We start from the raw sequence: 17,089 nt of genomic DNA, 5'->3' as shown, positions 1-17,089 counted from the left end.
TTATATTCATTGTTAATTACCTTTGCTTCAATCTTTTGTGGTTTTTTAATTTAAATTAGTAGGTGATATGTGTATACATCTCTAAAATTTTAGAGTTCATCTAGTCCAACTGAAGCCAGAGAGGTCAAGTCATTTCCCTAAGGTCACAGTAGTAATTTGAGTCAGGACATGAACTCAGATTTTTTGACTCCCATGTCCAGTACTTTTTTCACTATGCTATGCTGCTTCATATTCAAACTTTCTTATAGCATAGCCATTTTTAAAAGCACCATTAGAAAGGATTTAGGGCTCACTTGTAAATGTATGGAAAACTTTTGTGAACTAGAGAAATTACTAATTAATTTCAACTTAAATCCATGGCATTTAGTTATGCTTTTTCTTAGAGTTTGTACAATTTTTTAAACAGTTTTCAAATGAAAATTTAAAAACATAGTTTGTGAAGTTCTATGAGTGGAAAATAGAAATTATTTTTATTTGAATAAAATAAAGCCTTTTTTTAGAATAATAAATTTTGGAGTTAAAAATTCATACTTCCAAACTTCTACAGACCCAAGATTTCATCAGTGTAGTTACTCTCTTCAAGGATGCAGACCACAAACCATTCATGCCTTTTAATTTTGTGTGTGTGTGTGTGTGTGTTTTGGAGGGCAATTGGGGTTAAGTGACTTGCCCAAAGTCACACAGCTAATTTTTGTGATAAGTGTCTGAGGCAGGATTTGAACTCAGGTCCTCCTGACTCCAGGGCCGGTGCTCTATTCACTGCACCACCTAGCCACCCCCATGCCTTTTCATGCTGCATGTTTCTCCAGAAATTCTCTATATGTGATTTATTCAACATGATGAAAGCATTCATTTTACATCCTTTAACATTTCTTCAGTACCACTATAATAATCAGAATGTCCATTAGTTATCCCTGGCTTTCAATACATGACTGCTCTAGTTCCTTTCTTCATCATACATTTATTACTTAGATGAAATATTTAAAAAAAAATTTTTTTTGGAGGGAGGAAGGCAAGGCAATTGGGGTTAAATGACTTGCCCAAGGTCACAGTGCTTGTAAGTGTGTCAAGTGTTTGAGTTTGAGTTTGAACTCAGGTCCTCCTGACTCTAGGGCTGGTGCTCCATTCACTGCACCACCTAGCTGCTCCAATGAAATATTTTTTGCTCCACTTTTTATATGAGTCATTATTGGGAATATAATGTAGCCTACTTATGCCCACAAATGCCCTCAAGGTTAATCAAAATTTTGGTTCTTTGGATACTGTTACGTTCCATAGTTCATAACCATATGTTTTCATAAGAAGAATATCAGTTTTAAAAAGATGTGCTTTCTATCACAATTTGGGACCAGAAAATGCTGTACATTTCCCAAATGCAATTCAATCTACTCCCTTTCTCCACTTCATTTATTTTCTCAACTCTAGAACTTGACCAAGATACAAAGTGCTGATGAATTAGCTGAATAGATTATCCAACTACATATAGTAGTCTGGGTAACACATTCCTAATTTATTTAGTCCTAGTCTACTGCATAGGCAGATAGTGTTGTGTGGTAGATAGAAAGCTGGCCTTGAAGTCAGGAAGATCAAGGTTTAAGTCCTGCCTTTGGTAAATACTGGCTAAGTGACCCTAAATAAATTCTTTTAGTACTCCACAAAACTCTCTAAAATTACATTACATTAATAAGGCTTTTTTTTGAGAATCAGTCAGTTTTTCTGTCTCTTGAAGCCAAGGAGGAAAAATAGTCCCATTCCACTTATTTTTCCCAAAGCAGAATGATGACAAAAGAAATGCTGGTGGTGAATCAATTGCTTGTACTTGTCAACACTGCTTTTTTCCAGGATGAATCACTCTTTAGGTACTGACCTTTCTTTTACAAATGATTATATTTTTGAAATAAGATGTGAGTTTGCTCCAGAGTCCATCATGTTTCTAGCTTTATTCTCCAGACAGAGCATGAGCTGGGTTACCTTGAAATAAATCCTTTTATATCATTTACAACTGAGCATGACACCTAGATCTCTAAAAAAATATTTACCTAGAATAGTTGTTCTATATCCAAAGATTCATTATAAAATATCCAAGAATCTATAGTCAAACTAAGAATTATCATTATGATCTTTATAACTGGTCCCTCTCTGCATCCAGACAATCCTTTTATTCTTCCCCAGCTGATTCTATACCTCATCCCCTGCCACTTCCCAAAAGTTTTTCCAAATTTTTTCTTTTTTTCCTCGAGCTCCCAAAATTTCCTCTTCCCCCTGTCTCTATCTCAAAATCCATCCATACCATCTCCTATACTACCCTCTTTTTCCCCAGTATCTATATCTCCTATATATCTCTCCTTTGTCAGACATATTCCTGGAAAAAGCTATCTACCCTTACTGCCTTACTTCCTCTCAATTACTCCTAAACTCTCTACTCTGACTTCTGACAACTCTCAACTGAAACTGCTCTCTCCAAAGTTAACAATGTAAAATTTGATTATCTTTTTTCAATCCTTATCATTCTTGACCGATTTGCTGCAGGTGACACTGTTGACCACTTTCTCCTCTCTGGACATTCATGATACTTACTGTTTTGATTCTCTTCCTATCTGACTGTTCTTCAGCCTCCTTTCCTGATTATCCCACAGACTATGCCTTCCAATCATGAGTATTCTCCAGGGATCTCTCCTAGGCAGCCTACTCTTTTCACTTTACACTCTCTCAGTGACATCATTGGCTCCCATGGGTTTAATAAAAATCTCTACATATTACTCCTACCATCTATATCTGGCTCCAGGCTCTCTTGTGAGCTTCAATTTCACCTTACCAATTGCTTATTGGGCATCGTAAACTGGATGTGCCCAGAGACATGTCAAATTCTATGTCCAAAACAGTATCTCCAAACCCTCCACCCTAATCCACTTCCACATTTTCCTTTGTTGAAGGCACCAGCATTCTTTCAGTGTTTCAGATTTGTAACTCTGGCATTAGCTTCAACTTTTTACTGTCTCTCACCCCCATATATCCAATCAATTTTAAAATATTATTTTCCCCACTACATCGCTCATGTTCAACCTCTTCTCTCTACTAACACAGTTCCTACCTTAGTTCAGATGATCACTTCTTGCCTAACTGCAAAAGCCTCTTAATTGGTCTCCTGCCCCAAATTTCTCCCTATTTCAGTCCATCCTTTACACTGCTGCCAAAGTGATTTTCCTCAATTGCAGATATCTATCAATAAATTCCACTGGTCTCCCTTTGTCTTTAGAATTAATTATAAATGCCTCTGTTTAGCTTTCACTTAAGCCCTTCACAACCAAACTCCAAATTATTTTCCAGCCTCATGGAACTTTACTCCTTTCCTGCACTTTGTGATCCTTCACCTCCCATCACCATGCCTTTGTACAGGCTGTCCTCCATGACAGAAATGCTTTTGTTACCTCCACCTCAGAGTCTCTTTTTTCCTTAAGATGAAGCTCAAGTATAATCGTCTACATGAAGCCTTTCCTGATCCCCTTTTCAGAGCCTTCTCTTCCAAAGAACCTTTTCAAACTTTTTTCACATTTTATTCCATTTATATTTGTCCTATATATATGTCCTTGTCACAAATTCCTTGTTAGTACAGATTGCTTTATTGTGTTCTCAGGGCCCAGAACAGTTTTTGGAACATAGTAATTGCTTAATATTTATTGTTTGACTGACATGTTTTAGGAAAAGATGCTGACCTGCATTGGTAGAGAGTATACCAGCACTTGGTATTCCCCCATACTAATGACACAATCCAATACCTATCTCTGTGTACAAACATATCGATGATGATGAATTAACTCAACAATCTACCTATTCGGAGGCTTGTCACAGTTTGGAAAATACATATTTTTCGCCCACTTTGTAGATAGTTATAACAATCTTTACCAGTGGATTTTATTAAAAATAGCTTTAGTGCACATCTTTAGTAGTGAATTCTTTTACTGGCATTCTACAAAGGATATTTTCTATGGCAATGGAAAATAATGGCAACCATCTAGTTCTCCGTTTTACATCTCATTCAAAACTAATAGTACATTTCTTAAAATCAATATATAACAGGGCGGTTAGGTGGTGCAGTGAATAGAGCACTGGCCCTGGAGTCAGGAGGACCTGAGTTCAAATCCAGCCTCAGACACTTAACATTTACTAGCCACATGACCTTGGGCAAGTCACTTAACCCCAACTCCCCTTACGATAAAGCAAAAAAAAAAAAAAAAATATATATATATATATAACAGGTCTACTGATTCCCATTTACTCTGTTCTCAGTCAGTTGTGTAGCCATAAATATGTGACTTCTGACATTATAATGGGCTGTCATCCTCCACCATTTTAGACCACTAACCAATCAAATCATCATCCCAATGGATTCTTGTCCATGTATTTTAATAAATCCTCTATAACATCTACATTTATCCAATTAATTGCCTTTCAAAAATATTTTGTGAGTATCATTGTGGCACTGTAGATCTCCTTATCTTTCAATCTTAGTAGTGTGACTAATCTATTTCTTTTTTTTCTGGTTATACATGTCTGTGATGATGTCTTTTACACTATTTTTATAATATATCTTAAACTGTGGCAGAATCTATGTTTCTTATTTTGTCCATTTTCCATTTTCAAGAGTTGATCAGCTGTTGATTCAGGCTGTAATAAAGCTGTGGTAATAACAAAAAAGGTTGTTCTCAGTGATATTCTTTCTTCTTGTTTAGTATTTAAATTGATCTTAGCTCTACTAGCTATAACCTGATTGTACAGTCAGCTGATTTCAAAATGACTCCTGCATCTGTAATAAAACTACTTTCAGTAAGTTGAAATATAGTCAATTTAATTCTTTATGTTGTGCTTTGGTGCTTTCTATAATCTGTATTATCTACTTCATCTTGAATCAGGTATTGATAACATATAGATATATAGTTTCTGATTATCATAGTTTTATATTTCTCAATCCCAAAATGTATTTTCCAATAAGTTTTAGCTTTCCCTCCTTTATCTATTTTTGCAATGAAGCTACCAAGTAGAAAGGCATATATTGAGTTTACTTGGAAGATCTTGCCAAGTTCTTTATTGAACTTCTCTAATTGTTCATCCTCTGCAATGGATCTTAGCATTTAAATTGCAGTTATTTTCATGGTGGTCTCTTTTCTTATATTCATGATGGGCAATGCAAGGCAAAAGGACAAAATATCCCATGAAATAATATGTCTTGCATTTTGGCACATAGAAACCAATCCCACTGATTTTTTTTTATTTGCCTCTCCAAGTAGAGCCTGACATTCTTCAATTTAGTTGTTATACTGTTGTTGCCTTTCTTTGTATCTCCAATGCTCAGTACAGTGGCTGGCACAAGACAATCACTTTTAAAAAGCTTGTTTATTGATTTCATTTACAGGGAAAGTGTCATTCTGCATGATGTGCACCTTCTCCAGTAGTGTGTTCACCTTTGGTCACTGGACAGAGTCCACACTGTGATGAACAATGTCTGTGGATAGTATTTGTAGCATTCTCTGCTCCCTTTCCTGTTCCTCTGCCACCCTTCATAATATCACTTAATGAAAGCCACTTATTTTTAATCTGTGGTTGCTAAAGGAAAAAAATTGTCACCTGGTAGCCAACCTTTGGGTGATGAACCTTTTATCACAAAGGGCAAAAATACATTTCAATAAATAGTCCCCTCCTAAGACTAGAGAGCAATGTGGCTACAATGAGCCATCTTCAATAGAAGGCAATGATGAGGAGAGTGAGATTTTTATTTATGGAATCTGATTATTTGTATAAATGTATACCAAATTTGTGAATATAATTCTTGTAAAATATACTGTTTTGTATTAAAAACACTATAATTTACTAAAATGTTAAATTTGAAAAACATCTTTTTGAGACCTAGAGATCTATTTTTTAAAGTCAAACTGTTATTTTTGAAATTTATAGCTTCTACTTACAGTGACTATGACTTAACTGAGTATTAGTGTATACTATTTTACATTTCAATTACAGATCTCACCCCTCCCCCTTTGTTGTATAATTCTGTTGCCATGTATCAAATTGTTAAACTGGGTTTAGATTTTTAAGAAATAAGGACTTTGTCAAACTCCTTCTTTAGTATTAAAATAAAAGCACGTTGATGTCCAATAAATATTAAATAATAATGTCTATGGGAAGCTATAATCTTATTCTATCTGGATCACTATGGAATAAAAAGATGCAATTATAAATGCAAAGAAAAATTTAAAAACTACACAAAAGAGGACAGAGAAACAAACAAGAATCATTGCTGGTATATATTGTCACAAATAGACTTGTCCTGATTCTTGTGTGAAATTCAAAACTAGTAGATGGAATGGGAGTGACATTGGGGGAGAATATTATATAATCAGCAACTAAAAATCGACAGTGAAAGGTAAATGAAACTGTTTTTCTCTTAAAAGAACAAACTTCTCCTCTCCCCTCAATATACAAAAAGGGTCACAACTAAGGAAACTACATCTAGCCACATCTCTTGTCTAACTTTATTGAATTTTTCAAAATATAGCAGAAGATACTCTATATTACATTGGTATTGTTAGTCTAAACTAATCCTTACCTTATAGGCTTTACTATGGTTAGTTCAAATTTTTGTTAAGTATAATCGTGGTTCATGAGACATGAAATGAAGAATATGTGAATTCATGTAACAAGCAAAAAGTGTCTGAACTCATGTACTAAGCAAAAAGCATATGTTAAAATGTAAACACATGCAACAATAGGGGCATATTTTATAATAGACACCTACTATGTTCTATAAAATTTTAAAATTATCAAGATTCTGCAAACAAAACAGTAACCACTGTGTAGGTGATATTTATAGAAAAAATTAATAGTAGTTTGGATAGGTAAAGATCTAATCCAGGAGGCTGCTAATGGAAGTAATTAGATCAATAAGAAATGTGTTATCTATAAAGAATGCTTTTGTTCCTAGGAAACTGAAATGCAAAATATTTTTATTTCTCTTCTCTCCAACTTAAAAATTGACTATAAAAATATTTCCTTTATGTTGTGGAAATAAAAAGCAATAGATTTAGACTTGAGAGACCTAATCTCAAGTGGGGACATTATTTATTCTACCTATCTCACAAAATTGTTATGTGTATCAAATGTGATAATATGAGAGTTTTGTAAATGTAAAAAAGTTTGATTTTATTGTTATGCAACTTGAATTAAATTAAAACCTCCTGAATTATCCACTATTTGTGTTGAATCAAAAGCAGTTATAGAAAATTATCCTAAGCAGGCTGTTGCAATTGCCAACAGCAGTGTTTCCATGGACAGTTTTGGCATACTAAAAGAGTTTGCAATGCAGATATATGACCAGACTTCTAAAATGCTGCTACACTGCTACTTTAAAGAAGTCAAGGAAACTGACTGTGGCTACAATTATAGCATTTTTATTCTCCATCTCTGGCAAGATCATGGCTAGAATTTTCTTCAGTCAGCTAACAAACATCATTACCAAATCCCTTGCAACTATGACTTTAGAGAACACAATATGATGCTTCCTGTAAAAAAAAAAAAAACAAAACAGTGCAAGCACAGAGAACATCCAGGCTACACTTTCATTATTCTTATGAAAGCATGACTCTAATAGACCTGTGCTCTGAGAATACTTTAAATTCGTTGTCCTAATTGGTTCACCAATTTTCTCTCCCATTTATTACATAACTGCATGGCAGGTCTCCCTTTTCTCTGTCATCAATGGAGTAAAGCATAGTTGCACAATATAACAGCCACACACCACTACTTAACTAATTCAGTACTATAATGGTTTTTTAATGTATTTTTTTTTTGGAAGGGGAAAGGCAAGGCAATTGGGGTTAAGTGACTTGCCCAAGGTCACACAGCTAGCAAGTATGTCAACTATTTGAGGCTGGATTTGAACTCAGGTCCTTCTGAATATAGGGCCGGTACTCTATCCATTGTGCCACCTAGCTGCCCCTATGATATTCTTATGTAGAATAAAGATCCTTCATAAATTGGCATCTTACGTTTATGGATACTTTTTGGAAATTTTTATAACAAAAAGAGATTATTATAAAAAAATTCCTATAGTAATCCAGGGAGTGGAATGCTCAGAAAGACTCTCAAAAGTTTCACTGGCAAAAGAACTAGAAGCTTTCAATATATTACACTAAGTCAGTATATTACCTTTTGATCCATCAATTGAAAAAAGACAGAATTCAATTTAACAAAGACTTATTCAGTGCCTATCATGTGACAAGCTGCTATGTGCCAGGGATACAAAAACAAAAACAAAAGTCCCTGCCCACAAAGAGTTTGTATTCTACTAGGTAGAGAGAATAAAGGAGATGAAATGTACACAGAGAACTATATACAAAATAAAAACACAGCAATTTGTCAGGGGGAAATCTAATAACTGGGAGAATAAGGAAATGACTTGTGTAGGCGGTGTCACATGAGCTAAGCAATGAAGGAAGCTGGGGTTTGGAAAGGCAAGAGGTGAAGAGAAAGAGCATTCCAGGCACGGGAGACAGTCTACATAGACATAGAAGTGGAAGATGAAATAATCACAGATGGATAATATCAAGTACACCAATTTGGCTAGAACACAGAGTGCATGAGGGGAGACATGAAATCAGTGTAGAGCATGGGTTCTTATGTCATGAACCCTTTTGGAAATCTGATGAATCCTAATGGCCCTTTCTCAGAATAATGATTTAAAATGCATAAAATACATAGAATTACAAAGGAAGTCAATTATATTGAAACATAGTTATTATCACATTTTTGCCATTTAAAGTTAATGAACTCCAGGTTAGGAACCTTCACTCTATAAAGATAGGTTAAAGGCAGCCTCTGAAGAATCTTAAATACCAAAGGAATCTGTATTTATTCTAGAGGTAAATAAGGAGTCAAAGAAGCTTCTTGAGACTGGGAGTAACATTTTCAGATATGTGCTTTACGAATACCAATTTACCAGCTGTGTGGAGGAAGGACTGGAGAGGGCAGAGATTTGAAGAAAAGAGAAAAATTATTAAGCCACTGAAATGCTTGGTGAGAAATGATGAGGATTTGAACAAGGAAACTAGCCATGTGAGTGTAGAAAAATCGATGAAAACCTGAAGTCAGAAATTTATTTTTGCATTAAAATTTCCCATTGGGTTCAAACCCTTTTCAAAACCTTCAGGACTTTTGTTTTTTCAGCTTTTAATTCCTGCTAAACAGGTATTTATATATTAGTGTAATCTGCATGTGTGTCCATGATAGTACTAATATTTAACATAATGTTGGTCTATCAACATGTATTTTAGACAGACAAAGCACATGAATAACGAGGTAAGTCTAGATCTGAACATGACAGAAGGAATAGATTAATTGTATCTGGAAAATCAACTCAGCATTTTCAAGAGATTTTTCCCCAAAACCAAAAACCCATATTTTTGACACCAATATTCTTCCAATGATACTATCTGGTTAAACATCATAGAGTCAATCTTCAAAGAATCAAAATTGCAGGCTGCCCAAAAAACATTGGAGAGATACACAATGGGCATACATTGGCTGCAATACGGAGGGAAATAAGGTGGGATGGTCATGTAGTGAAACTGAGGGCTAACAGATGGAAAGCCCAAGTGTTGCATGGATACTCACAAAAAGGTCAAAAGGAAGGTCCCCAAGCAAAGTGGGTGGCCACTCTGGGGAGGGTTTATGGGAGGACTCAAAGGACAAAAATTAGACAGGATGAAAATATGTGGGTGGATTGAGACTGGCACTGTTTAAAGAAGTACCTACATAGATAAGATCATAATTCCAAAAGAAGCTTTTTAAATCATCAGGTCCAGTAAGCAGTTTCAAAAATTAATTGGTAAATAAATAGGACACATGGATAATTATCAATGAAAAATTATGGTGGATAATTTTACTACCAGAATTTATATTATTTATTTTGTCAGATGAAATTCAAACTAAACTGTGCGTTTACCTTATTTTCAGAATATGATTTTAGTTGATTATTGTTCCAACCATTTATGGCTGATATACTAGTTTTATTCTGTGAATATAGGATTTCAGCGTGATAGAGTAGAAAAGGCAATGGATTGAAGTCAGTAGTCCTGTGTTTGACAGCAGGATCTGCTACTTCATACCTATATGATCTTAGTCACTTCACATTGCTGGGTCTCAGTTTCCTCATCTGTTAAATTAGAAGGCTGAACTAGATGATCTTAATCCTATCTAAATTCTATGAGCTTACAGTTCAGAAGACCTAAGTTCAAGAAAGTAGTTATTTTAAAATTTAGATAGAAATAAAAATTAGCTTGTGATACTAATATGCTTAAAATGAGTTACAAAGTTACAAATCTAAATAACCCTAATCAATTACTGTTTCCTATAACCTATGATATTCTGTTCAAAAGAACCCACACTAATACAGACCACTGATGCTGACTTTTCCTTCTATGTGACTCTTGTCTGTGTTTTATCACAAATTCTTCATATCCTCTGTGCTAGAGGCTTTCTTCCTGTCCTTTTTGCTTAAAATGTTCCATAAGTTTGCTTCAATTCTTACTGCTTGACAGGCTCACTTCTTTTCCTTGAGTGTAGTTGAGCTCATCAAATTTTCTTTTCAAAGACAATGCATTTTTCATGCATATCTGACTAGTAGTCACTTGTGAATCCTCAGCTCCCTAAGACATCTGAGAGAGGGAGAAGAAAGGGCACCTTCTCAAATGTGGTTAAAGAAGTAAATCTTCTGCTCCTCCCTGACTTCCCTGCCATACCACTCTAGGCTTTCCTTGGGAAATAAGGTTATATCGAGTCATAGTGGGCTGCTTTTTATGAAGGAGCAACTCAAGCAACCTATAATAAACTATAGGGTTATTTTCATTTTTAAAACAGACTCATTGTTAATCCAATGAGTCCCTAATTTGTAAACTCACAAGCAGAATTGGGAAGTTTATGGTGGATTCTTTCAAGTGCTCAATAAATAATAACTGCTTTTTCAACCAGCCCTACTAGTTTTAAGGTCAGTGATTTTAAGTCCATGGGTAACTACAGAAGGATCTTTTTCTGTCAATGAAGAAGAAAAATGCTCAGGACTGCAGCACCTAGCTTATCCTGAGCCTGACTCCTAACTCCTAATGGCAGGTAGAGCTTAATCTCAAAATATTTAGACCATGAATATGCTGTGCCATAAAAGTGAGGAAACCTTGGTTTTCCTAAGTTATGGATTATGGGATTTTCAGAGGAGCCTCAATAAAACTGATGGTTCTGCTTAGTCCAACCCACATAAAATAATCCTAGAAATGGATGTCTAGTCAATTTTCCACAGCTGTTCTGCTTTCTCTCTAGGTCCAAACCCCATCCTGTTAAAAGCTGGTATTTACTCCTATCCTCTGTCTGTCTTTCACCTACCACTGTGAGCTGGCTCCATGATTAAACAGATGGGAGGCTTTTCTGAGACAGACCCAGGGTTAGCTACACATAACAAACATGATGTGAAGAGGTATTTTTAATTCCACAAACACAGTTGGGTAAATCTTGTTCCCCATGATTGATATATTACGTTCTACTGGGAAATGCACTTGTTATATGGCTGTCTATTGACTCATAATGATAATTTATCAAATAAGTTAATTGGATAATATAAGTAATGCATAAAACATGTAGAAAGGCAGAAGTTTTACAATAATTTATTTAGTTAATCAATATAGCCTAATTTTGAATTCACTACCTACTATGAACCTTCTGAGCAGTATTCGCAGCAGAAATTCCCCATAGGAACCTGGTCAGTCACTGCACAAGAGTTATGAAAAACACATTACCTTACACGATAGAGAAATGCAGGCCTTGCCATACTGATGACTGGCTGTGAAGAACTAAAGAGTTCAGATTTGGTTTTCCAACTCCAGACAATGGAAATGCTGGTTAATCTCCAGGAACATCTCTCAATTATAGACATTTTTTTGGTTATAAATGCAGTACATTTTAGAACGTAGATTTCCCCCCCCCAAATGCACATTAATAGGCCCCATTTGGGGGAGGACAGAAGAACATTTCATTGTTTTAATTTATTAGATACTATCTAACAAGAAACGATTCTTACTAGCTTTACTCATTCACTTGATAACTTTCTGCCAAAGTCCAAACAAGGATAACAACAGATGCGCAGTCAGGATTTTGCTTTATAGCAATCCTTTTTTAAGACATATCTTCAGGAATAAACTGCACCCAAAAGTGAGAACCTTCTATGTACTTCTTAAACTATAGTGAGATGTTACAAATACTTCTGAAATTATGGTTTCGTGTGTGGTAAAATGGGATTAAATTTTTTTCATTAGTAACTCTCCATTTGGTGAATTATCTGTGATAAAATTCTCATACTGGATTAACTTCACCTAAATGCCTAATTCTTTTCTGAACTGCCTACTCTACAATCATTAACCCTCTCAATCATACCCAGTTAATACTTATTTAGGGATATAAACTTTATGTTCCTATTAGCATAAGCAGAATATAAACAGTAAGGTAAATCTATTGCATAAAATCATCAACTTATTCCAGATTCAATCAGATATTAACTATTGGTACTATCCTCTCCACTTTGAACCTATATTCTTCCACTTGTTCTGATGATGACACCCAGCATATGTTTACTTACTACAAAATTCTAAATCCTAGCTATTGAAAACAATTTAAAAGAAAACAAATTACCTGTTTGTCATGTGACATGAAATCATCTGTTTCCATGGTCCTGTCATTGTACAATTTTCCTGATAAATGTACTGTATATTTGCAGTATCGATGGAGTCCACAGGCCTGGCAAGAACAATTTTCAGGAGTTCTCCAACGGATACTTACATTAGGATAATTTTCCACGCGCTCCTGAAAACAATGAATAAATTAATGAATGATTGGTATTTAAAAAAAAGTAAATTCAAAATGACCTTAGGAATTATATAAGGGAAACTAACAAAGTATTTCTTCTTGGGCCTAGCACAATGTCTTGCATAGAGCAGGCACCTGATTAATGTTTGCTAAATGAATGGAGTCATAGTTCATTACATTAACTGAACTCATGTAAAGAAACACAAAATATATACATATATATGAGAGAAAATATTAATCTTCTTAAATTATAAGAATTGATTGCAAGTAGTAAAAGTGAATGATTTTCCCTATTAAAGAACTATCTGGAAAAGGAAGCAAAAGGATTAGATAATCCATAAAGTGGATTTTCTATTTTAGGTGTGTCTGAAATCAACCATTCTGCATTCCAACCAATGCAACAATTTATAAAAAATTTGCAACAAATGGTTCCAAGAAGAATTGGTAACTACATGGGGGAAACTGGCTAAAATTCTGTTATTTGTCTACTCTGAATGTTAATACAATCTGTACTGTAATGGAAATTGCTTCCCAAGAACACAAACAAAATGGAAAGGGAGGTTTCATGGAAAGGGAGGTTTCATCTACAGAAATATAATTTAAGTGCCAAATATTGTAGTTTAGGTGCAAACTGAAGCAATCTGGACACTTATACCGTTTTATGTGTGCCAGGTGGCGCTGTAGTACAATATTAGTTTAGAAAATTTTTTTTTAAATTCCTTTTAAAATTACCATAGTTGTATCTAAAGAGGTTTAGGAAGGGAGTTTCCCAGAATAACCTTGTAGTGATAAAAGATTGTAATGTGGAGGCCTATTTCTCCCTTGCCATTAGATATCCAACAACAAAGAATAAAAACTTGTGAAATATTTGGCCTTCAGAACAGTGTAAAAGGAAGTAAGACTTTCAAGGCATATTAGCTAAGTATGGAACCTAAAGGGTATTATGTTCAATAGTAAATTGAAGAATTTGAAATTAATCATTTATTAGAATAATCTAATCAATAACTACATACAACTAAGAATAATCAACACAGTCAACATCTTCCCAAAATGGGAGAGGGAAAACAAGTTGATTTTATAAATACACACAAAAGTTACTATATTTGAGCAGGGTCAAAAGTTTTGAATATTTAAATGTAAGTAAGGAAAGGAACATTTTCCCTGAGATTGTGATAAATCTGTTCTTGTTACCATTAGGATCTTCAAGTACTAATGATAAAGAAATTGAATACCTTATACTGCTCTTTCCAGCGACTTCTGGAAACTAAGTTTTCTAGGCGAGGCTGAACAAAGCGGCCATCCAAATAATGAAGAGATGTTAACATGTCTTGTGCATAAGATTTTTGTCTTGTGCCATCTATTAAGAGTCAATTAAAAAAAATGAGCAAGTAAATAAGTAAGTAACTTTGCAGCCATGAAAACATTTAGCTAACTTTACATTGAAGGATCTCTTCCTTTATTTTCAGGCAGATTCCACGATTAGTCAGGAAGAACAAAGTACATTTTGAGAGAAAATGAGCTATCAAACTTACTTTGGCACAATGGATCCGTGATCTCATCGATATAGGTAATCCCTCCAATAGCACAGATCACAACTCTTCCACGCCTGCTCATCCTGTACGATTTTTGTCCATTACTTTCCATAAGTCCTCCATAGAGGATCTATTCAAAATGCTGAAGGCCTTCCTATGGTTATTTTAATATTTCATAAATAGCAGGTAAGCACTCATGTTGTACAATCTATAATTTCTGATTTTTATTACAAGATTGGTTTAGTGTGTTTTCTGGTCTTGTGTGTTCATGATGGCTACCACTCATATACAAGTCATCACTGTTACAATACTATAGCCTGTTTATAACCACCATGCCCTTTTAAATTGCCCTTTGAATCACCTGCAATTCTGATTCTTCTAAGGTCATGATTTTCCATGACTGCCAGCAAAATAGCAACAAGGAGAGACTACTGCTGTTAGAGAAATGGGTTTATGTGGCAGGAAGCAGCTTGGGATCGCTGAAAGCACTGTGCCATTTCCTAAATGTGATCTACTTCAATCTCTTCTGTCCAAAGCACATGGATGGATGGATGGATTACATTTCATAATCTGGACAATATGCATTCTTCAACCACTTGTTTTCTTCATATGGATTGCTAAAATGATTTCTTTTGAGCAATGTATCTCATTTATATAGTTTGATAATGTTCCACAATTTGATACACTTGTGATGTCATCTGCAAATAAGAGCACCAAGAAAACCTCTCCATCTGTAAAAGAAACTCTCATTTATGTGGACTTGGTACAAGACATCCTCCACGGTATTTGTAAACACCTTTAGTGAGCACATCTGTTTTATGTTTTACTTGATCTTGACATGTCAAAGATCATTGAACAAAGTTAACCTTGTTGATTATCAAGGATACTTAGTCAGTCCTAAAATATGTATGGGAGATATTTTGTTGAAGGAAAGAAGTTAAGGATGCATTTTGCTCTACTGAACCAATTTTTATTTGAATCAACAAACACAAAGAAATCTTATGTTTTCTATCTTTCTCAGTTGTGTGACTGTGAAGATGTGGAATGCAGCAGAAAATCAACTATGAAAGCCTGCCTATTCCTTTCCTATGTTTCCATCAAGCATACCTTCTGTATATAAAATTCTCATGCAGATTTTATAGAGAAAAGGAAAGTAGGCATATGATCTGATAGTTATCTCTTCTTGCTCACTTTGTATCTGTTAACAATACTGTCCATGATGATTTCTACTGGTTTGGAAATTTCCTCTTTTAGATTTATCTTGAAAAGATGAACCATGAGTCTCTTTAACACAGATTTCTTCTGTATTTGGGAAGTTCCAGATGCTATTCCTATTTGTATCTTCTTAATTACCACTTTTTCACATAGAATACTTAGTACTATGGTGGAAGACTCAAAATGTGTTAGCTATCCTATCATTGCTGATGAGAACAGACCATTACAAGAAAGCTGGCAGACTGGTTCCACTTCATATCTATTTGGCATCTTTCCAATTTCATCTAGAATTCTCTTGAATATCACACCAAGTTCTCTGCAGGATTAATTTTATCCTTGATAGTTTTTCATTATTTTGTTGAAGCAAACCTACTGCTTGGCCATTGTTGTACCATCTTGTTTCATGTTTTATAAATTAATCTGTAGCCTGAATTGATGTTGCCATTGTCTTCTACACACCTCCTTGCCTGATTAAAGGATCAAGCATTGGTTAACTAGGGTAGCTTCTGGGTTCTTTTAGTCCCTTAGATTGTGGCAACTGTTTTATACTGGTTTAAGTTCTCTAATAAATGATAACCAAAGTCAGTATCTTTGCTTTTCTCTAGTTCAAATTTTTCAGACAACAAATTGTCTAAATAAGGAAAAACTGAATTAATGCAATTGTCTATAGTGTTGTCTTCTCATTTTCTTTCTTGATTCTAATTTGGTATTAATTCTAATGTTTGCTCTAACCAGCTACTAATGATTCTCAAATGATTCATAGGTCAGCAGCTAGTCATTTCCTCACTGTTATCTTAACAGTGTATCTTATTCTTGATCTCATCTTTTGTGATGCAGTTTGGACATGTGCAGTGATTTCCAAATCTCTTCCAGAAGAAATTATTCAGGATATACAAGCATGAGGCTTCTGAATAGTTTACACGATTTTACTTACTTTCATTCCTATTCCCAAACTATATTTTCCAACATATTTTTACCTCCATACCTTGTGCTCACTTTTCAATGAAATCATTGAGTATGTTGATTTAATTCAGATAATCATATCATATTCTTCATAGAATTTCTCTCTATCTTCATATCCTGCAGCAGATGTTGACACAAAAGCTACAATTATCTTCATGATAGTCTGCTTATTTTCATCATGAGCACTGCAAGGCAAAATGACCAAGCAGCTCATTGAAATGATGTTTTTCTAGTCTTTGGGAACACCATGAAACCAATTCCATTATTTTCTTTATTCATCTCTTCAAGAAAAGCTTGTGAACAATCTTTCATTTTGGGTGGAACTTCTTTATATTTTCAGACTTCTTTTAAAAAAATGTCAACATAGATGTGGTTCAATTTCTCTAAGAGCCTGTCAATTTGGTTGTTGGACCAAAATCTCATTAAGAGTACCAACCATTAAATTAATGTCTCTAGACAGTCTAAACAATGTGTGATTCTTA

At 34.6% G+C, this 17,089-nt stretch overlaps 1 protein-coding gene across 4 annotated transcripts in view; it reads right to left on the bottom strand.

Moving 5' to 3' along the window:
- Positions 1–17,089, bottom strand: part of CCDC82 (coiled-coil domain containing 82) — a 54,889-nt gene that overhangs the window by 25,225 nt on the left and 12,575 nt on the right. For all 4 annotated transcript variants that reach the window (XM_069079715.1, XM_069079713.1, XM_069079716.1 and 1 more), the window contains 2 exons: positions 14,130–14,254; positions 12,724–12,894 (listed from right to left, as the gene is read on the bottom strand). In XM_069079715.1, coding sequence (XP_068935816.1) covers positions 12,724–12,894; positions 14,130–14,254 — 296 coding nt within the window. The remainder of the gene's footprint in view (positions 1–12,723; positions 12,895–14,129; positions 14,255–17,089) is intronic.

The sequence above is a fragment of the Petaurus breviceps genome, unplaced genomic scaffold (genome assembly GCF_028583685.1).
Source record: "Petaurus breviceps papuanus isolate PSGF00001 unplaced genomic scaffold, PetGlider_PUasm1.0 91133, whole genome shotgun sequence".
In the NCBI taxonomy this organism is placed as follows: Eukaryota; Metazoa; Chordata; class Mammalia; order Diprotodontia; family Petauridae; genus Petaurus; species Petaurus breviceps.
This window is presented reverse-complemented; position numbering and strand designations above follow the sequence as displayed.